Here is a 23,241-nt window from a genome sequence, read left to right as displayed (position 1 = left end):
ACAACACAGGACAACACAACACAACACAACACAACACAACACAGGACAACACAACACAACACAACACAACACAGGACAGATGCTGCACAGATATATATATATATATATCGATGTTTACCGTGACGTCACGTACCCGATCACGTGACCGCGCTCTTTGTTTTGGTTGGCAAAACACCAACCATGCTGTCCGTCTCTAAGTGGTAAAGTTTTACGATCATTGACGTGACACCATTTCAAGGACAATGCCTGAGAGCTGCTGTGTTGTTAATTGCACAACTAGATTTGAAAAGAACTCGGGAATAAGTTTCTATAGAATTCCAGAGAAAGAACCCAAACGATCGGCTTGGATAAATGCCATTCGGAGAAAACAATGGGACCCAACAGCGCACACTCGTGTTTGTAGTACACATTTCTTGTCAGGTTTGTGAAATTTACAGTTTTTTTTGTTATTAACTTTGTGTTGATTTTAGGAAGAAAAGAAGTTGCATGTCATTTTGGTTTGTTTTGTTTGTTTAGTTTTCTAACAGAGCTTCGTTGGCTTTCAGGTAAACCCAACGACATCTCCAATGACCCAGATTTCGTTCCGAATTTGTTGATGGGGTACATGGAGAATGGAGAGCTGGAGCGTTCAGTGAAGAAGAAAAAAAGGCACTTACGTACTAAGCAGCGTGCTGAAACAAAAAACAAGGTGGAAGAAGAGAGGGAGAGAACAAGAACAGATCAGTTGCAAGGTGCTGAGATCCTCCTGGAACTATCCATGAGTATTCCAGCTGCCCCTTGTGAAGAGACCAGTCCTCCAATTGAAGAAATAAATGTGGACGGTTCGTACAATTATCATCAACCTTGAGTGTCAGCAACCCCATCTGATTAATAATATTTGAATATTTTCACACGTTCCATTTGTTGTTTGTACAATCAGGTGATGACCAGCAGAAAGAACCTGACCGATGTGATGAGCTTCAGAAGGAGAACAAAATGCTATACAAGGAACTTGAGAGGCTCCAAGAGGAAAACAGAGAACTGAAGCTTAAACTGCAACAAGCACAATTCAATGAACAATTTCTTGTCACTGGCAATTCGGAGTTCAAAACAAATGTTTTCACAGGGTTCCCAAATTTTGGAGTATTTTCGTGGGCTCTTGCTCTTTGTGCACCTGTGCTACCCACGTCCAAAGTCTTGTCACAACCATGCATTTTTCTCATGATATTGATGAAACTTAGACTTGGTCTACTCAGTCAAGATTTGGCTTTTAGGTTTAATGTATCTACTTCGTTGGTGTCCAAATTGATGAATGATGGGTTGCCAGAAATAGCCCAAAAGTTATGCTTCCTAGTCAGATTGCCTGAAAAGGATGATGTTATTCGGACACTCCCCTCTGTATTTAAACCATCATATTCGAAATGTAGAGTGATAATCGATTGTACCGAGATCTTTTGTGAGAGGGCTCGTAATCTGACAATGCGGGCACATACTTGGTCAAACTACAAACATCACAATACTCTGAAAATATTAGTTGGCATAAATCCAGCTGGGGGTGTATCATTTATATCGAAAGCATTTGGAGGGAGGGTGTCAGGCAAAATGATAACTCAAATGTCAGGGTTTTTGGATCTAATTGAATATGACGACCAAGTCTTAGCTGACAGAGGTTTTCTTATCGAAGAAGAACTGGCAATAAGAGGTGCTCGTCTAGCCATTCCAAGTTTTACCAGGGGCAAAAAGCAGCTCACAATGAAGGTGGAAATGTCTCGTAGGTTGGCTGGAGTGAGGATACACATCGAACGCATGATGGAGAGGTTGAAAAATTTAAACTAATTGCAAATATTGTACCCCTGTCTCTTGTGCCACACATTGATAACATGGTTATGATAGCAGCAGCGATAACCAATTTGCACCCCAGATTAGTCAGATAGATGCCCAGATTAGTCAGATATCACGCTGTTATTTGTTGACTGGTCACAAAACAAGATTATTCAGCCTCTTCTCATGTTTGTACAAAATTGTATTCATCTATGAATGGTATGTTTTTAATTTCAGTGACAGACTGTTTGCTTTGTTGCATGACCTTGTATTCACTTGCGTATCAGTGAACCTTTTTGGTGTTTTTTTTAAAATAAAAAAAGATTTTATATTGAACAAAATATGTTGCTTTGTTATTGCACGGAAGCTCATATGACAAACTTGAGATCGACAAACGGAACTTTAATAAATACAAAACTGGTAAACATGTACATGCACAATAATCAAATGCAATATAGCTGTTCCTCTGTGCTTTGAATTGCCTCGTTCTAATCTTCCTTCTCTTCCAAGCTCCGTGTTAGGCATTCAGGAAGCAGTTCACACAAAAAGAATGATTGGCATTTTTCCACAACAGAATTCACATACAGTGCATTGAAAGGAATATTTTCCACAACATGTAATGACTTGCTTGTGAAAACGCACAAATCTGCAACTTGCAATTCATTGACTAACATCTGGAGTTGCACCTGTGTGTAATAAGGATGGGACTCTTTGAGAGTGCCATCTGTCATGTATGCAGTGCAAATGTTCACCGTTGTATCCCTACACCGGGACCGGCTTGTATCCCTACGCCAGAGCTCGGATGGCGCTGCTGTGAATCGGGCCTTGATCGGCAGAGTGAATAAACGCGTACGACAATTGATCGCAGTTTGTCGAGATACTTTACATGGCGACGAGGATAAACATCTAGACCATGACATCTTTCGGCCATATCGATGAATTCGACCCTCATGAGGGGGATTTTGACACGTATTCTGAGCGGTTGTCTTTCTACTTCGAGGCGAACGGCATTGCGACCGAAGGCCGGATGAAGGCCGTCTTCCTGTCCGTTTGCGGAGGTGAGACGTTCACACTCGTTAAAAACCTGATTCGGCCTCGGACAATCCAGGAGCTCACGTATGCAGAGCTCAAGGCCGCTTTGAAGGAACATTGCAACCCATCTCCTTCAGTCATCCTGTGTCGGTTTAATTTTTACATGTGCAGACAGCAGCAAGGTCAGTCGATCGCAGACTTCATTGCACACCTCAAAAAACTGTCACATCTGTGTGAGTTTGGGGACACGATCGATGACATGCTTCGTGATTTGCTGGTGGTTGGCATGTCCGATGACCGCACTCGTAGACGCCTGCTTGCTGAGAGAAGACTGACGTTCCAAAATGCCAGAGACACCACCATTTCCATGGAAAGTGCTGAACGCAACGCTACAAGCATCGGTGCCACTCGCTCATCTGGTACCAGCCCTGCTGTGAATCGGTTGGATCATGTTCAGCCACAACGTTGGAACAAGGCTCCTCGTCAGAAGCCAGTGCAGTCTCAAACCCACAACAACTGTTTTCGGTGCAATGGAAAGCACCCTCCGGAGACGTGTCGGTTCAAAGATTCCACCTGCCATTTCTGTTCGAAAACTGGCCATATTGCTCCAGCTTGCATCACTCGCAAATCGGGAAAAGGAAAAGCTGCTGACAAGATTCATCAGTTTATCGGTTCGGAGGAACCCGAGCTTGACCAGGTGAGCTCTGTTTCCGACAACTCAGAATCGTATGACCTGCTTCATATTGATTCTCACCATAGGCGGGACCCTCTTCTTGCCAATGTTGTCGTCAACAATCGACCATTGCAAATGGAGGTCGACACTGGTGTGGCCGTCTCGCTCATCAGCCATGCTGTTTTCACAAACCTGTGGAGTGATGCTGACCGACCCCATCTGAAACCTACTACCTATGGACTCTCCACCTATACAAGTGAGAAGATTGTTCCCTGCGGTACATGTGATGTCACGGTGGGCTACAATAACCGTGAGTTTCACCTACCCCTGATTGTCATTCCTGGAAGGGGCCCTTCCTTACTCGGCAGGAACTAGTTGAGCATAATTCGACTGAAGTGGGAAAGCATTCATCAACTCCGGGCAGCCAACGTTTCTCCTACCGCAGCATACACACTCAAAAATGTGCTGGATACGTACCCGGATGTCTTCAAGGATGAGCTTGGAACCTTGAAAGGACATACGGATAAACTCAGGGTTGACCGGGATGCCAATCCTCTATTTTGCAGGGCTCGCCCAGTCCCTTTCGCCCTGCGTGAGCGGATTGACAAGGAACTGGATCATCTTGAAAATCTGGGGATCATCGAGCAAATCCAGTATGCCGAATGGGCGGCGCCCATCGTTCCGGTCATAACATCGGACCAGTCCATCCGCATATGTGGAGATTATAAAATGACCGTGAACAGGTGTTCTTCATTGGATAAATATCCAATCCCGAGGATCGAAGACCTCTATGCTCGTCTCACGGCAGGCAAGACTTTTACGAAACTCGATCTCAAATCCACCTATCTACAGCTCTGCTTGGACGAGAATTCGAAACAGTATCTTACCATCAACACGCATCGTGGGTTGTATAGGTACCACCGACTTAGTTTTGGGGTGAACATTTGCACTGCATACATGACACCATCAACATCCAGACAGAACTGTTGATCATTTCTTGCGGCCTTAAGCGTAGAGACATCTCTGTGTTTGTAAGGGCATTTTATTTCAAGCACCCTCGGTTGGAAGCAATCACATGTCACAATCCCATCCGCAGACGCTCCAATATATGGCCGGTCCTTATCCAGCACCAGCCCAGAGAGTTGGCAACTAATGTTCTTGTGCTGAGCCCCTGACTTTGTGCAGACATAAGCGTCCCTCGCTTTTGACTCGTTGGCTAATCACCATTTTATAGCAGGCACTTTCTCTAGATTTCTCGAATCATAGCCCATGATTCTTTTCACAAGCAGACCAGGTGCAGTCTTTGACTTCCTTGTGAAAACTTCATGTGCAATACTCGCAGTAATGCGACCCCTCCTCTGCTCCGACCAGAGAGGACACACAGCCTGACCCCTGGTAACTTTCTCCAGTTGTGCAATCTGGTCACAGGTTATTGAGGTCAACCTGCAATATATCTGGTCACACTCTGCCTGGAGATCAGACTGTGACCAAGAGGAATACTCCTCCCTGTACAGTGAGGTTAGGGGCTCAGGTAGATACATCTCGTCTTCCTCTTCAGTAGCGGAGTCTGTCTCTTCGGCGTCCAGCTTTGGAATGAGGCTAAAAAATGCTGCATTTGGACAGACAGCTTTAAGATCTTTTAGCATATCCAAATCAGGGAGTGTTTGTCTGGGCTGGCATACAACAGTTTTGACTTCTTTCTGGCAGTTACGTTTGAGCAAATCCTTGCAGTCGACCACAGACTTGGGGTTCAACTGAAAAAATATGTACAAACAAATAGTACAAGGGTCAAACAAACTGTGATCAAAATACAACAATATAAAATAATCTCTGAAACACGAATGTTTTAACATATTGGACAGGTACCTTTTCTCTGAATGTCTTGTTCCACTGACATGCTTCACTTGTGCAAGACGACTGTGTTAATCCCAGCTTCACTGCGGCTTCTATTTTGAAAAGCACTGCAGCGACGTGGCTGCAAACTTCTCCCAACCTGGAGTGGGCACACAATAACAACATCATTCTTTGTTTAATCAAAACTCATAAATATTGCACAATGTATGTAATTGACAAACTTCAAAAGGCAATATTTATCACTCACCCAGCCATACATGTACAATGTGCACAGTAGACAGAAGCTACCTTCTTCCCCACACACACCCAGGCCTCATGAGGTTTGTTGTTGAGACGCTGTGATGGTATGACTTTGCCTTTGATAAAGCAGAATGGTACATCATTCCCGATCACATGATACCACAGTGGCTTCACATGACCACTTAAAAAAAAATTGTATGCCTCTTGTGACCTGAATGCCTTCATTGACTCCCTTGTGTAGATACCCGGTGTGTCGATCAAGTACGTGTACACGTCGCCATAGTTCAAATCTGGCCAGCAAGATGGATTGTTTTGCCATCCTTTCAATGCAAATGGATCCGGAAGAATATCCTCACCATTCCTATAACTCAACTTCGATTTGTACCGAGATTTTGCAACAGTGTCAAGACTATTAAAATACTCCGAAACGATCACATGTGTCGAGCGACGCCATTGTGCAAAACGAAAACACTGCGCTTTTGCCAACCAGGCTGCTGTGCATGCGCGGTTATGGTGGGTTTGTTTATAAACAGCGACGTACCGCCAACGCCTCTTCTTCTTCCCCTCTGGCACATACGTAATATGGCGAGTTACAGTTCAAAGCCTCAAAGCGAGCGAGGCCTCAAATCCTCAAAGTGCTATCGCAACAAAGATCTCTCCACAAGTCCTTTTCGATGCGCTCCAACAAGTGCTCACAATGCGCTCGCCCCCTCAAGTCCAGTCCTTTCGATATGCGCTCGCTGTAAAAGTCCTCTCCCAACAAGTCCTCTCTCTGCGAGTCCTGTTCAAGGGCTTTGTGAAGCGACTTATATAGGCACGCCCCGTGAACCTTCTCGAACTTACCAGACGTGCCTCACCACGCCCTCTCACGCCATGCTGCTAGAGCCCTGATTGGCTGGTGGCTCTTACCGTCATCGCCTCTGACGCTCTGCCTCGACTCCGCCCCGACCTCAACGCCGGCCCCACCCTTTTTAGGCCAACCTCATGTTACTCAACTAGTGGACAGCCAATGCTTAACAAACTGAGCGGGCAGCCAAATGGGGTGTGGGATGGATTCTGCCCATCGAGGTGGAATTGGAGGGTGGATGCAAAATGAACGGGACCTAATCTCATGTCTTTACACAACGCAGATATGAATAGGGGAAATGGCCTATACTTACACATACTATGACATAACTAATACTACAAGTGGGCCTACGTGTTGCTTGTGGAACTAACTATGAGGGGCAAACCTTTAGCATTTATTGAAGTCATATGTACAATCTCAAAAACCGCAGCAATATATATATTAAATTTTAAAGCAAAATCGAGAGCACTTAGGTGGAATTTGTTTTGAAAGCCATTAACTAGACCTACTGGCCGATGTATATTCCAAGTTTCAATGTATAGTCTGAAGGAGCCCGTGCTCCAGCATGAGACGGACAAAATGATGGGCAAGGCACAAACTCGTCCGAGAAGATATTTATTGTAAAAACCAACTCGGGAACTCTGAAAAGCCCGTTTATCGGGCTGCATATATATCCAAACCAGAAAGCATAACCGAAACCGAAAGCCACGCCTCTCAGGCGAGGCGTGCTTCGGTGGTCACGTGACCGACAGGTGCAAAGGATTATAACCGCACGCGCGGCACGCTTTGGTGGTCACGTGACCAGCCACCCCGGCGCCGCGGTTGACCGCCGGTGACGTCACCGGCTGGAGCAAGGAGATTCTGCTGCTGGTCTCGCTTGGGGGACCCATGGGTCGCTACAAGTCCTTGAGATATGAGCGCCAACACATTTTGGACGGATGGACGGACACCAACGTCATTTTGAGGGTTTTCTAAATATAACAAGAATACATAAATGGACGTTGCTGAAATTTGAAACACATTACCTGAACGTACAAAGCATTTACTTCTGAAATTTGCAGCCAATTTCGTCCAGTAGAAGCTGAGAAACGCATTTTCAGTCCCCATGTAAAAGGTGCATGCAGAGAAACGATCCCTTATATAAAGGGAGGGGTGCTTTGCACCTCCCTTTGATTTGCAATTTAATTTGATCACCAACATTAACACCAATATAAATTTTTATTACTGACCATAGGCATCAAAAAGCTACATATAGCACACAAACAGTTTAAAGTGGAGCATCTTGCCGCCATTGGAGCATTTAAATTGAGTCAGATGTGGCAATAAGTGTGAATTGTTGCTCCAACTAGCGGCTCCATGATAAACGACGCCATTTTCCGCCTTCATCCCTACCCCGTTTGGAATTCTGTGCGGGCATGGGCAACTTGCTCGTGAGGTAAATTACTCATAGCTTTCAAATTCGGTAATGATTCGCGCCCAGAATAGCAGCACAATTTCGGGTGCATAATAACTCTGCTACTGCTGCGGATCACACCGTCCGGGACTTTAACACAGATCTAAAAATATGACTAACTTTATGGATAATGCAGCTCTCGTGTAATTCTGTATAACACAGAGTACATAATGTGACAATTCATGTTCGTCAGGAAAATGTTTCGTTGGATCGTCTGAGTGGCTTTCGATCCCTTTCAGTATCTTCCGGGCCCGTTGGGTGTCTTCCGGTCCTTTTTCGTTCCTTCCGGTGATTATACACTCCCACTTAAAATTCTATGAGACGCTTCTAAAATTTCATGCTTGCGAATAAAGTGTGAATTTCAGCTTTTAGTGAATGTTATGTGTATAATTAACTTTGACATGGGAGAAAATTTATTTTAAAGAAAAGTAGCGCGAAGGTCGGTGTTGAGGCGATGAAGGCTACAAATAATAATTTATACTTTCAAATGAATTGCTTCATGAAATAAATAAATAACAATGCGGTAATTAAAATGTTCCAGAATACCCGAAGTGTTGTATTTGTAATCCGACGTATTTGCTGTCACTTTCAGTTTCACGCAACCCTGGTGGTGGTTGCATGCCCTGGTCAAGGTGATGTGGTGGCTGCGGGCGGCAGAGGTTGTCTTGTTGCCACGACTGGGCGACTCTGTGCTCCGAAACGGGGACTGGCAGGAGAACCGAGCGGGTTCGATGTGCTCGTTGTGGGTGGTGGACACGCAGGGACAGAGGCGGCTGCTGCGGCCGCCAGGATGGGTCTGCGCACTTTGCTTCTTACCCACAAACTCAGCACCATCGGTGAGGATCGAAATATATTTATAACATGCGAATATGCAGGGAATCCCCCGCCACCAACACAACAACCGTACACGCCGACCCACCGCCCGTGCGTATGTAATAGGTAGATGGCCCATTGTGATGCGAAATCTGGACCAAAGTGTCGTCGTGTTGTTTCCCTTCATGATCAAGAATTCAAGATTGTGTGTGTGTGTGTGTGTGTGTGTGTGTGTGTGTGTGTGTGTGTGTGTGTGTGTGTGTGTGCGTGTGTGTGTGTGTGTGTGTGTGTGTGTGTGTGTGTGTGTGTTGAGCAGGTGAGATGTCCTGCAATCCTTCATGGGGTGGTGTGGGTAAAGGTCATCTGCTCAGGGAGATCGATGCCCTTGGCGGTCTGTGCGGCCGGGCCGCGGATCGTGCGGGCATAAACTTCCGTGTTCTGAACCGGAGAAAAGGACCTGCCGTTTGGGGACTTCGTGCTCAGGTGGACCGTGAGCTCTACCGGCAGTTCATACAGGTATTTGTAATGTGATCCTTCGTCAGAAGCTCTTCATTGTTACCTCCGCCACCATAGGTTATGTTTTCACCCCTGTCTGTCTGTCTGTGAGCAGGATATCTCAAAAAGTTGTGGACAGATTCAGATGAAACTTTGTGGACATGTTAGTTGTTTGACAAGGACGAATTGATTCGATTTTGGTGAAGATCCGAATCCGGATACTATATATATTTTAATTCCTTAAGTGATTCTTCACAATTGAGAGACTGGACTAAAAACGGTATCTAGATAATAATAGCGTAAGGATTCGACTTTGTTATCCCTTTTACGCCGCATCCAGTGATCCGATGCCCACGGCACTATTATGGATTTACGATCTACGAACCGCGCACTTTGTTTATCACGTACAGCCATACTCAAAAAATCTGAATTAGCCGACGTTGGGGCCCAAAAAGCATCCGATTAACTGTCGATACGACGCCATCTTACGACGCCATCTTACGACGCCATCGTATTGGCGTCTGCTGGGCGAAGGCGAAGCAAGTCGTCCGCTGATTGGACAGTCGACGGCGACAGCAAGCCGTCCACCGAGTGGACAATCCTGAGCATGCATTTGTGCCGGTGTCGTCGATCGCGGTGTACGCTAACCTCATCAGGTGGGTTTACCATAATTTCTTCCAACCGCGCTCTTTGTTTATCACGTACAGCCATACTCGAAAAATCTGAATTAGTCGACTTTGGGGCCCAAAAGCATCCGATTAACTGCCGATACGATGCCATCTCCCACGGCCAGTTATATGTGGCATGTTCAAGAGCACGGTCGTTCAAATATGTGTCTATCAAGGTTGATAATACGAGTACGCAAGGAGTCGTCAGAGGCTTGACGATTACCCCAAACATTGTTTATCCAGAAGTTTTAAAATCATTTCAACCTCTGATACTGCGTTCATTGTATTATATTCCTACTGCTCTGCCTTGACATTGACGCTTACCAATGCGCCAGTATGGGGCTAATTCCAGTCGATTTACTAATCCGTTCATTGTTTTAAAGTCTATGGTTCTACTGCTGTTCCTTTCCATTGACACATACCACTGCACCAGTGCGGCCAGAGTGGTGCTATGCCGATTCCTATTACGAATCCATTTATTTTTCAAAAGTATATCGTCGCGTTGTCATTTAAGTAGATTGCAATAAATACGTTGTTCATATACGCACTCTTCATTCTCATCTTTCTTCCTAACTCTTACTCGGACAAGCAAATCCCCTACGCCATCCATAATGGTACACTCTATCCATACACCATATCCTCCCTTCCGTGGATGTTCCACGGGTTTCGGCTAGTATTGCATGATATCTCAACAAGTTATGGGCGAGTTATGAACGAAAGCATCGATTTGGAACATTCACGCAGGAATGTTAAAATTAGCTCCGCATCATTTTATGTTCTCTCTCTCTTGTTCGCCACACTTGTACCAGGCAGAATTACGTGGCACTCCCAATTTGTGGTTGAGGGAAGGTGCGGTGGACGATCTGATCATCGGACCCCCAGACCCTTCGTTTCCTGGAGTGTCGGCAGTGAAGGGAGTCCTATTGGGTATTATGAAGCAGTTTGCTCTTTGTGGAAATTTTCATACCCTGATCATCGGACCCCCAGACCCTACGCTACGTCACATGCAAAAGACAAACATGTTGCGTCTTCACCATGTGATATCATCATTCTTTCTTTGATTCTTCGTCTCTCCGTTTTACATCGTGAAAGCAGTGAAATGGTTACAAAACCAACACTTAACCCTTCCCTTCCTCTAAAGCCCTTGCTCTCCTGCTCTCTTTTTATCCCTGCAGAGTCTGGGTACCAGGTGGAAGCAAAAACTGTTGTCCTCACGGCTGGGACCTTCCTCAGGGGGGAGCTCCTGATTGGCGAAGAGCGGAGGTCGGGTGGACGACTTGGTGACCCCTCTTCTCTCGCACTCTCTCGCTGCACGTGGTTTCACTCGGAAACGCCTTAAAACAGGTACTGGATCACGTGACGTTAGAAGCATCACTCGAGGGTCGTGAGAGAGACAGGTGATGCTCGTAGTTTTTCCTTACAATGTTTTATTCCCTCTCTAGTTAGTCAAACAGCTATGCTTTTCTTTACTCTCCTTGTCCTTTTTGTTAGGGACTCCTCCCAGAATTTCTAAGAACTCTGTGGACTTCTCTGTGCTGAAACTGGTCCCTCCAGATGACCCACCAGCTCCGTTCTCTTTTATGAATGACAGAGTTTATATCAAGGTTCGTAATGACCTCGTTGACGCTCCCGTTTTGAGTATTTAGCCCACGAGGCTGATCTCATTTACGTGTGTAATACATGACAGTAATGTCTCGCGATCGCCTTATAATTTGTGGAATACAGCAGACTTCCTTAATAATGAAGTTTTAAAAGTGATTTACTACACTTGTACAAGCTCCTCCATGAGTATTAAAGACTACAAGCTTTATATTCATCACACGGAGCTTGAACCCTCGACCTTAAATTGCTGACCTTCAGGTTCTTTGTTGTGCAAAGTATATAAACAAATGTGTAAAGTTTTTTATTTTGATACTTTATCTGCGGAACTTTGTCTGTCCCATTCAGCCTGCAGACCAAATCCACTGCTATCTAACCAACACAACTTCGGAATCGGAACGTGTCGTACGTGATAACCTGTCACTCTCGGCGCATGTAGTGGGAAATGTACAGGGTCCAAGGTGGGTTTATACCCGACATGGTATTGTCCTTTTCAGAGTGACGCAGGAGCTCGCAATGATAAGAATATCACTTTTTTTTTTTTTAACTACTTGGTTTAAGGCTTGGAATAGAGCTCACACACACACATGCACACGCACACAAACACACACACACACACACACACACGGACATACGGACGAGACAAACACTTAACACAGCCACTGAGCTTGGGGGAAGTGGTGTCACTAACATCTCGTCCCTGGATACTCTGGGTACCAGCGACGTCAACAATGGCACCCCTTTTCTCACCACACTCAGTGGGGAATTTCCTCCTCCCCATGGATGCTAACCGATAGGGATTGTCCGTGGTCTATGCTTTCCAAGCAAGGAAGCAGCACGTACCATTTTAAAAGTATTTGGTATGACTTGAACCGGTCCAAACCGGATGGGTGATTTTTAGGAGACACCATCTCCTTACTGGATGGCCCAGTTGGCTCTCCACAGCAGCTCATCCTCCTTTTTTCAGATGTTGTTAGGGTCAGATGGCAAGGTGTCAGTCACCCTCCCCACTAGCAAAGCCAGGGAGGGGTGTCAGTTTAGTCGCCGACAACCCGACCATGCGGCAGGTAGCACTGGGTACCATGTTATCAGTGGCGGTCCCAAAAGACTGACCTGACCTAAAATACTTGACAATCATACCAAAACCTCGGTAAACTTCCTTTGAACATTCGAAGTAGAAGATCTCATTGATTGTGAAATTATATGTATTATGGGTAATCATTTGCTGGTATGTCTGTTAAATATATAATTTTTGCACCGTTTTGCTTCAGGAATTTAAATAATGGCATCTCATAACATAGATGTGGAATAGTGATCTTCAATAAAGACATCCGAGCTCTTGTCTTGTTGCATTCATGTGGATGCAGAAAAATGTTCACAAAATCCACCAACAGAGTTTAAAGAAAATGTAATCCAGATCTGTCTTGTCTAACTTGCCATTTGTTCCCTGTCCTATTAATTGTATTGTGAAACCATCCCCATGTCTTTTTAAACGTACTTACCTGGTCATGTTGTCTTGCTTTTGTCTTTGTGTTTGTCTTCGCTCAAGAGTCTTAAGTCTTGCACGTTATCTCGTTACCTCTGCCATTGCAGGTGGATGGAGGTTACGTTTTCACCCCTGTTTGTTTGTTTGTGAGCAGGATGTCTCAAAAAGATGTGGACGGATGCCACCAAAACTTGCTGGACATGTTGGGTGTGTGACAAGGACGAATTGACTAGATTTTGGTGAAGATCCGGATCCAACAATTTCTTAAGTGATTCTTCATTATTGGGAGATAGGGCCAAAAACGATATATAACACGGTATCTCAAGTTGTGGACGGATTATGACAAAACTAGGTGGATGAGTTGGTTAGGTGACAAGAATAAGCCGATTCGATTTTTGTTCGGTGTACAGAAGCATTTTTTTAAAAATAACAATAAGTACAAGGTGCAGGGACGTGGAATTCACTGCACGTGATGTGCAACACATGCAGAGTGAAATTAGTATTCATTTATGTCCGTAAAAAAAGAAGCATTTAACATTAAAATTAATTAATGACTATTATTAGTAGCTCTATTTTTGATACTTGCCTTGTGTTTCACTCCAAGTCTGTTGCTAACTTACTACATTAGTGCTGAACCTGTCCTTCATGGGAATTCTTATTCAACTCATTCTTTGCCATTGCTCCCCGATCCAAAGATACTGCCCCTCCATTGAAGCCAAAGTCATTCGCTTCCCTGGACGGGAACATCGCGTGTGGCTGGAACCAGAAGGTTTCTCATCTGAGATGGTGTACCCCCAGGGTCTCTCTGTGTCACTCCCTGCAGACTTGCAAGAGATTATGTTGAGGACCATGCCTGGTCTTGAACGCTGCCAGATGCTCCGTCCTGGTAATTGATTGTGATCGTTAAATGTAGACCGAAGAGTGCCAATTAGAGCTCATGATCTCAGTGCTGATGGTGGTGTGCCATGGTCGCTCCTGCAGGTTACGCAGTGCAGTACGACTGCTTGGATCCTCGGGAGTTGAGTCCGTCACTCGAGAGTCGCCGTCTTCAAAGGCTGTTCCTCGCTGGACAGATCAATGGGACCACAGGCTACGAGGAGGCAGCTGGACAGGTTTGGGAAGAATGAGGTGGACAGATTATGGCAGAATGGATGTTAAAACAAAAGTTTGAGCTGCCCTGTCTCTGTTTTCCAATTCCCCATATCTTTCTCCCTCTCTCTTTTTCATTTGTTTTTTTTTAATGCTTTTGTATTTTTGCATTCCTTACCTTCTATTATACCTTTATGCCAGGGCCTGCTGGCAGGGATAAATGCAGGCCTCTTGAGCCTGGGAAAGCCTATGATGGAGCTTGGTCGTGACGAAGCCTTTCTTGGTGTCATGGTGAGTGACATGCTCTCTGGGATATCTTCAGATGAGCCTTACCGCATGTTCACCTCTCGTGCTGAGTTCCGCCTCACCTTGCGGCCCGATAATGCTGACCTTCGTCTCACTGCCAAAGGTTAGTAATTATTAAGAATGTGTTTCAGGGTTAATGGCATTGTGTGACTAGGTGTTGATTATGCATGTAAGCTTTTATTTGAAGATGACACGCAATTGATTTGGTGTGAAAGACATGGCAACCATGTATGGTATTGGGTTGTGCTGTAGGATGGGAACTAGGCTGTGTGGAGGAATCTCGCTGGCGCAAGGTACAGGAAACAGCCAGGGCTATGAATGATGGCAAACTTGCTCTGTGTTCCATCCGCTGCTCATCCCCCCGCTGGGCAAGTGCTCTTCCTGACATTCAGATCAGTCTTCAACGCACCAACGTTCTCAGGTTGGTATATGTACGAAGCTTTTCCAAGAAAGTTGACCTCATTGCTTTTGGTTTTTAATCTTTCTGCCTTCTCTTCTTTTGCAGTGCATTGGACATTCTACAGTACCCGGGAGTAACCATGGAGATGTTGGCAGCTCTTTACCCAGAAGCGCTTACAAAATATGCTGAATTGGTCGAAATTGCTAAGCGCCTGAAGATTGAGAGTATGTAATCATTGAATCACCTTCACCCACATGATTACATCTGGAAGTCCTCATGCAGTCAGCATCGGTATGCATTATTCGTTGCCGTGGCTGTTGGAGTTCTGCAGAATACTGAAAGGGAAAGGGTGAAGTTCAATTGACAAAAGGGTGAGATAGGATGAGGATAAGACATTCAAGGAAAAGGGTATTGGAATCGGGAGGTGGGGGAGAAATGGGAAAGGAGGATGTGATAAGAACAATAGGAGGGAAAGGGAGTTTATGAGTCGTATGAGGTTACAACAACACAACAACAGGCATTTTAAGGCCATCTTCCCTGCTAGGGGGGGGGGGGGGGAGGGGGGGGGGTTAGCCTTGCGGTCCCCATGACAATCTTCTCCATTTTGCCCTATTTTCTGCATCTCCCCTTGTTAACCCCCTTGCCCGCATTTCTTCTTCCACCATCTTCAGCCAAGTCTTTCTCGGTCTTCCCCGTCCTCTACTTCCTTCTACATTCATTTCCATCACTCTTCTCAACCAGTCACTTTCATCCTTCCTCAACACATGACCAAACCATCTCAACCTGTTCCTCTTCACAGCATCAATCACAGGCTCTATTCCCATCATCTTTCACAATTCATCATTTGTCTTCCTCTCTCTCAATGATACTCCGCACATCCACCGAACCATTCGCATTTGCACCCTTTCCAGCCTTCGTTGCTGCTCTACGTTCATTACCCATGTCTCGCTCCCATAAATCATAACACTTCTGAGTATGATATTGAGTATATATATGAGTCGTATGAGATATCAGGATGGAAACTTGTAGATAGATAGCCCATGATGCCCTGTGATAAACTGGGTCTTCAAAAGTCAGCGTTTTGTCATGTGTAATACTGATTGGCTCGTCATACAGCTTATTCGTTGTGTTAAACCATTAATTTGCGTTACTAGGTGTGTACGCTTTCCCCATGGAGATGGAGCAGGAGGCAATGAAGGCGGTGAGAAATGAGGCCAACCTGCCCTTGCCCCTTGACCTGGACTATACCTCTCTGCCCATATCACTGTCCGCTGAGGTTCGGGAGAGGCTCGCCACCACGAGGCCTACCATGGTGGGTTAACATTGGATGTGGAGATTATTCTTCGAGATTCAATCGTCGTTTTATGCTGATTTTGTGCTTTGGCACGAGGTTGAGTTGGCATGAGCTCACTGGGTCAAGGTTTGATTCATGTCTGCACTACTCCAAAGACTTGTCACTCCAGCCCTTTTTCCCCCTTTTATTATCCACAGATAGCGGCCGCAAGCCGAACACCTGGTGTAACTCCAGCTGCTGTTGTTAACCTCCTGCGTTACGTCACACAAGAGAGACTGGAAAGATCTCGACTTCCATGAGCATCTCCTCATCCTCACCGTCTTATCATTAGATGATGGTAAAAAGGGGGGAAGTTCGGGGAGCGGTAGTGAGAGCTTTCAGGTGAATGAAGAAAAAACCGATGATGATGCAGTGGTGAGGATGTGAGGATAAAAGGAGAAAAGGAGAAGGCTGTTTTATTTTTCTACATTATTTAAGGTTCATGGAAAGCTTTGTACATGAATTTCATATGGACCAAGGATATTAGGATATTAGTTTGAGTTTTTTTTTTTTGTATACAAGATCGAGGTTCGTGTAAGAGCTAACATTAATCATAAAAAGACAAACTGACACATAAAACATAAGATAAAGGGAGCGGGAGACAAGATGGGGAGAGAGAGGGAAGCACACAAGTACAACATTTCAGAGCAGGGACATCTGGAGATCTGTGGGAGGAAGAGGGCTTGTGGGGAGGAGGCATGGGAAGGGGGGGGGGGGGGCGGAATTAGAGCTAGAGCTCAGAGTTCATTGTACATTAGAGCATGCTCCCGGTTCATCATGCAGGAAACCAGTATCCTATGTACACGAGAGACATTTTTCATGGACATCAATCCTGTGCTTGAAAGGCAATTCGAGTGAGCCGCTGTGCCCGATGTTGCCCTCGTGTATTTAATGCTTTGCGGCTGTATGCTTTGTAAACTAATAATAATGATGCAATAACTATCACTACACAGGAGACCATCACCATCAATCAATCAATAACCATCAATCAATAACCATCACCATCAATAACCATCACCCCTCCCCTCTAAATCTACCCCCTTGCCCCTCTCCTCCAAATCATTCCCATCACCCATCTCTTTCAAATCTTGCCCCTCCCCTCCAAATCTTCCCAATCACCCATTCTTTTCAAATCTCCCCCCACACCCCTCCCCCCCCGAGACTCTCCCTCGCTCCTCCCCTCCTAGACTCCCCTCTCACCCCTCCTCCTCAAAGCAGGCTTCCGGTCCCTCGAGCGACGGGGCTTGCTTTGATCTCTCCACGGCATCAAAGTTTGAGTGTTTTCCCGTTCGTTTCTTTGTCAAATTTCCGCTGCGTATTTTGTTGTGTATGTGTTATTGTGTGTTTCTATTTGGTTTTGGTTTTGTAGTTGTTGCAAATTTGTGTGTAATTAGTCGTTTCTTTGTCCGGGCCTCGTGCGGCCTGGTGTCTCGTGCGGCCTCCTCGTCTCGACTTGTGCCCCGCCCCCTATATTCTCGTTTGTTCTTTCACCTCTGCTCCTGCTTTCTCAAATCCACGTTCTCACTTAGAGACTTTTCCCAGATTGTTTTCATGGTTTTGTTGAAATTTTTATTTAAATATGTTTAAACCGCAGCGGTGATCTCCCCCCCCCCCCCCCCCCCAGGATTTCCATGTTTTAAACGTTTCCCAGTGTATACCCTGGATAAGAATAGGTACGCCGTATCCCTGCGTGTCGTAGGAGGCGACTAAGAGGGTTGGCGTCAGGAAGGGCATCCGGCCATAAAAAACATTGCCTCAAAAAGAGAACCATGACAATTACAACTACATGTGGGCAGGGTACAGCCCGAAGTGGAGATCGGTTTCTGAGGTTTGGGACATGGAATGTAGGGACAATGACAGGGAGATCAGGAGAAGTGGTGGAAGTATTGGTCAGAAGAAGAGTGGACATATGTTGTGTGCAAGAGACGAGATGGAAGGGAAGTGGTGTGAGAATGGTGAAGGGTAGGCAGGGACAGAAATACAAGTTTGTGTGGCAAGGGTGCTTGGAGGGCGTGAATGGTGTTGGTGTCCTGTTTTCTGAGGAGTTTGTAGACAGTGTGGTGAGTGTGACTAGAGTGAGTGATAGGTTGATGATGGTAAAAATGATGATTGGAAAGCTCTTGGTGAACGTCATCTCGGGATATGCTCCGCAGGTTGGTCGGAGCGATGAAGAGAAGGACAAGTTCTGGTGTGCGATAGAGAAGCTGATGGAAAACGTGAAAGATGAGGAAGTTGTTGTGGTAGGAGGAGACCTAAATGGACATGTGGGAAGGAGTATGGATGGTTTTGACGGAGTTCATGGGGGTTACGGATATGGTGTGAGAAATGGAGAAGGTGAAAGGATTTTGGAGTTTGCTGATGGAGCTGATTTGTTGATTTGTAATACTCAGTTCCAGAAAGAGGATAATAAGCTTGTTACATACACGTCAGGTGGGTCGACGACAACCGTTGACTACCTGATGGTGCGTAGGCGAGATAGGGGGCACCTCCGAGACACAAAGGTGATCCCGGGGGAGGAGGCTGTTTCACAGCACCACTTGGTTGTCTGCGACGTAAGGGTGAAAGGTGCGAGGAGAGCTCAGCGGGTGAAGTACCAACCGAGAATGAAGGTGTGGAGGTTGAAAGAGGTGACAGTAAGGGAGGCATTAAAAGAGAGGCTGAGTAGGGTCGAGGATGATGTGGTTGAGCTTGAAAGTGGTTGGATGTCAATAAAAGCTTGTCTGTTGGGAGCCGTTGGTGAGGTATGTGGATGGACAAAAGGACCACCGAGGCACTCGGAAACATGGTGGTGGGATGATGAAGTTGGAAAGAGGATTGACGAGAAGAGGAAGAAGTTCAAGGAGTGGCAGAAGGCGAAGGGTACGGGAGCAGAAACAGCAGAGTATGAAAGTTATAAGGCAGCCAGGAAGGCTGCAAAGAAAGAGGTAGCAAAGGCGCAGGAGGCATGTAGGAAAATGTTTGGAGAACGCTTGGATTCGGAAGAGGGTCACAAAGCAGTATTCAGGATTGCAAAGCAGATAGCGAAAGAGAGGTGTGATGTGATGGGGGTGAGCTGCTTGAAGGATGAAGTGGGACAAATCGTTGTCGACCCAGATGGAATTAAAGGAAGATGGAAAAGATATATGGAAATGCTGTTGAATACAGAGAATGAATGGGATGGCAACATAGAGAGTAACCCAGTTTTAGGACCGGCAGAGAAGATAACTGAGAAGGAAGTTGAGGAAGCGATAAAAGCAATGAAGAGTAGAAAAGCGGGAGGGCCGACGGGAGTTGTGGGAGATATGTTGAAGGCAGCAGGAAGTTGGGGTGTGAAGAGAATGACAGAGATCTGTAATCTGGTGGTGAAAGAAGGCCGCATTCCAGTGGATTGGGAACTGAGTACCCTCGTCCCTCTATACAAGGGGAAAGGTGACCCTCTGGAGTGTGGCTCGTACCGAGCGATAAAGTTATTGGAGCATGGAATGAAGGTATTGGAAAGGGTGTTGGAGAGGAGGATAAGGAAGAAAGTGAAGATCGACGAAATGCAGTTTGGATTTATGCCAGGAAGAGGAACGACAGACGCGCTTTTCATTGTGAGGCAGTTGCAGGAGAAGTACATGGAGAAGAGGAAGAAGTTGTTTCTTGGGTTTGTTGATCTGGAGAAAGCATTCGATCGGGTTCCACGCAAAGTATTGACATGGGCATTGAGGAAGTTAGGAGTGGAGGAATGGTTGATCAGAGTAGTGATGGCAATGTACAAAAGAGCACGCACAGCTGTAAGGACGAAGGACGGGAACAGTGGTGAGTTTGAGGTGAAGGTGGGAGTGCATCAGGGGTCGGTACTAAGTCCACTACTATTTGTAGCTGTGATGGAGGTGCTGGCTCAGAACGTAAAGGAGGGTTTACCGTGGGAGTTGTTGTATGCAGATGATCTGGTGTTGATTGCGGAAAGTATGGATGGATTGAAGGAAAAGATGAACACGTGGAAGGAATGTATGGAGACAAAAGGTCTGAAGGTGAATATCGGAAAGACGAAGGTGATGGCAAGTGGTAAAGCATGTGGTGAGGTGGAAAGAACTGGGAAGTGGCCCTGTGCTGTGTGTAGGAAGGGTGTCGGAGTGAACTCCATTCAGTGTACAATGTGCACTGAGTGGGTTCATCAAAAATGTAGTGGTCTGAGAGGGTCATTAACCAGTGTGGCAGCTACATTCAAATGTAAGGTGTGCACAGAGGGAGCTGCAGATGGAGGAAATGTTGAGTTGGATCTTGGAGACGGCGTGAAGCTGGAAGGTGTGAAAACATTTTGCTACCTCGGAGACATGCTGAATGGAGAAGGTGGATCAGACTCGGCAACGGTTGCTCGAGTGAGATGTGCATGGAAGAAGTTTCGGGAATTGAGTGGCGTGCTGATGATGAGGGGAGTGTCGTTGAAGCTGAAGGGAAAGGTGTATGCTGCATGTGTGAGAAGTGTTATGATTTATGGGAGCGAGACATGGGTAATGAACGTAGAGCAGCAACGAAGGTTGGAAAGGGTGGAAATGCGAATGGTTCGACGGATGTGCGGAGTATCGTTGAGAGAGAGGAAGACAAATGATGAATTGCGAAAGATGATGGGAATAGAGCCTGTGATTGATGCTGTGAAGAGGAACAGGTCGAGATGGTTTGGTCATGTGTTGAGGAAGGATGAAAGTGACTGGTTGAGAAGAGTGATGGAAATGAATGTAGAAGGAAGTAGAAGACGGGGAAGACCGAGAAAGACTTGGCTAAAGATGGTGGAAGAAGAAATGCGGGCAAGGGGGTTAACAAGGAGAGATGCAGAAAATAGGGCAAAATGGAGAAGATTGTCATGGGGACCGCAAGGCTAACCCCCGCTCTAGCAGGGAAAATGGCCTTTAAAATGCATGTTGTTGTATCACTACACAATTATACGGAAACGCATTGGTGCTTTCATGTTGTTGGTCTTTTTTTATTATTGCAATAATTCTGTAAATCATGCATGAGGGTGCGAATGTGTGTTGTGTTTTTGAAGCGTCCGTAATGATCTTGCAGTTAAAACCTCGTTTTGAAAATGAGATTGAGCGCTCTTCCAATTGCAGAGGGTTGGTGTTTGGAGGCCATGAAAGGAAACTTGTAAACCGATTTATATTATTTTTTTACGCTTCACGTTTGTTCAGTTTCCCTTCATGTGAATGTCATTTTGCAAAAACGATCAACATTTCTAAATTTTGGAAAGAGGGAAAACCACGAGGATTTCAATTTGAGTTGTCATTTATTCTGGGATCAGTCATTCGATTCATTTTGCTTCGTTCGGCGAGCTATGAACATCAGCCCACATGGACGTCATGGTAACACATTGCACCTGGACTTGTATGATGTGTTGGGGTGACATGAAAACGGGCACTTGAGTTATCCGACTTGTCATAATTACCCGTGCCCGTAGCGCAAAGTGCGGTTAAGCAATCGGCTCGCTTGGTATGTCTGACAGTCAGTCATCAGTCTCAACAGTACTTTAGCTCTGAATTTGGCAAATTGTTTGAGTCTCGTACTGAAAGCACATGGACAAAGAGGAGTAAGGTATTCGCTGCAGTCTGTGTGCTTGTCTGGCAGTCAAACACATGAATAACTCATGTAACATGTGAATTAAGGTGGTGTAAAAGTTGCTGCATCGACGACGGTAAACCTCCAAATAAACGTTGCTTTTTTTTTTCCACAACTTGTAAAATTTTAATTTTACTACCTCCACCACCAAAGGTCGTTGGAGGTTGTGGTTTCACCCCTGTCTGTTTATGATGAAAACTGAAAATTTTCGTCATTATGTCGGTCTGCTGTCTCCTTTGTTTATCTGTGAGTGTGATAACTCGCGAACGCTTTCAGTTATCTTCGTCAAACTTTACCAGATGATTCCGAAGGACAAAAGTGAGGTTGTTAATGTTTTTTGACTATATAGGGCAAAGGTCAAGGTTCTCTCGTTTGTCCGGGCGATATCTCAGCCATCCTTTGAGCTCGGAATCTGAAATGCGGGCACAATAGTGAACAAGTGGCATGGGGTGGTCTGCGCATGCGCAAGATTGGAGGTCTCGTCTCTTCAAAGCTGTCCATGCGCGCTCGCTTTCGAAGTTAAGTAGCTTTTCACAATTGTGTTTTTGTCGAAACTGTATCTTTCTCTTGGTGTATGTACCTATTGGGGTGTCTTTAATAGTATTCTTGGCGTTGGTTTTTCATACCTGTGTACAGAATCGTCGGTCTTTAGTATCGCGTATTCTGAGGCCTAAGTGTAGTACGAGGCTACCGTGTCCGACCTTGGCTTGAGGCTTTGTTTTTGTCTCAGCGGTTCTCCAATCGCGCTGCAATTACTTTCCGGTCTCTGTTTTTCACGGTCTTTTCATCCCATACTTCCTTGTTTTAAAATCTCAAAAAAACAAAAAAAAAAAAACATTTCCTTCTGTTCTTCTTCGTTTATTCGTTCTTATTTGTTCGTTCGTTCTTCGACCACGTTGTTTGTGATCACGTGATCACGTTGTTAAAAAATGTCTCATCTGACCCCTGAAGACCTGTATTCTGTCATATTCTATAACACCTTTTTCTTCTTCTTCTATAAAAGGATGCTTTCGACTTGCTCACCAAATCTATTCATTCCAAAAAAAAATTCCATCTCTTATAGTGCATCTTTCATTCATTCCCTAAACTCTCCAGCACTCAATCCTCCCTCCAGCGTCCTCAAACGTATTTTTGACTCGAATGTCTCAAGAAACCCATTTTGCAATAAATGTTCGTTTCCCTTTAATCGTACACTTTTCAAAATCCCATCACCCCAAAATCCCATTTCCCATCACCCCTCCCCTCTAAATCTACCCCCTTGCCCCTCTCCTCCAAATCATTCCCATCACCCATCTCTTTCAAATCTTCCCCCTTGCCCCTCCCCTCCAAATCTTCCCAATCACCCATTCTTTTCAAATCTCCCCCCACACCCCTCCCCCCCGAGACTCTCCCTCGCTCCTCCCCTCCTAGACTCCCCTCTCACCCCTCCTCCTCAAAGCGTCCTCCCCGCTTCTTCCCCCTTCCAACTTTCACCTTCATCTCCTTCAACTTTCTGCCTCGCTCTTCCCCCTCGTCAAATAACACCTCACTGCGCCTCTCCCAATCACCATCAAACCTTTTGTCTACCCCATTCTTC

At 45.5% G+C, this 23,241-nt stretch overlaps 2 protein-coding genes across 2 annotated transcripts; both read left to right on the top strand.

Moving 5' to 3' along the window:
• The first annotated feature begins 284 nt into the window (after positions 1 to 284).
• Positions 285 to 2,135, top strand: LOC144891300 (uncharacterized). Its single transcript, XM_078773979.1, has 2 exons — positions 285 to 821; positions 920 to 2,135. The coding sequence occupies exons 1-2, from the start codon at positions 596 to 598 to the stop codon at positions 1,813 to 1,815; spliced, it is 1,122 nt and encodes a 373-aa protein (XP_078630105.1). The 5' UTR covers positions 285 to 595; the 3' UTR covers positions 1,816 to 2,135.
• A 6,251-nt stretch (positions 2,136 to 8,386) lies between these two features.
• LOC144888219 (5-taurinomethyluridine-[tRNA] synthase subunit MTO1, mitochondrial-like) lies at positions 8,387 to 16,778 on the top strand. Its single transcript, XM_078773971.1, is given in 14 exon segments — positions 8,387 to 8,735; positions 9,029 to 9,228; positions 10,685 to 10,802; positions 11,051 to 11,177; positions 11,179 to 11,219; positions 11,367 to 11,479; positions 11,823 to 11,935; positions 13,656 to 13,846; positions 13,942 to 14,072; positions 14,251 to 14,458; positions 14,608 to 14,776; positions 14,861 to 14,979; positions 15,910 to 16,067; positions 16,247 to 16,778. Coding segments are annotated over 14 exon segments (2,094 nt in total). The 5' UTR covers positions 8,387 to 8,431; the 3' UTR covers positions 16,349 to 16,778.
• Positions 16,779 to 23,241: the final 6,463 nt, after the last annotated feature.

This window comes from Myxine glutinosa, chromosome 3 (assembly GCF_964187855.1).
Source record: "Myxine glutinosa chromosome 3, kmMyxGlut1.1, whole genome shotgun sequence".
Classification (NCBI taxonomy): domain Eukaryota; kingdom Metazoa; phylum Chordata; class Myxini; order Myxiniformes; family Myxinidae; genus Myxine; species Myxine glutinosa.
The sequence above is the reverse complement of the archived record's forward strand: the minus strand, read 5'-3'. Positions and strand labels throughout refer to the sequence as shown.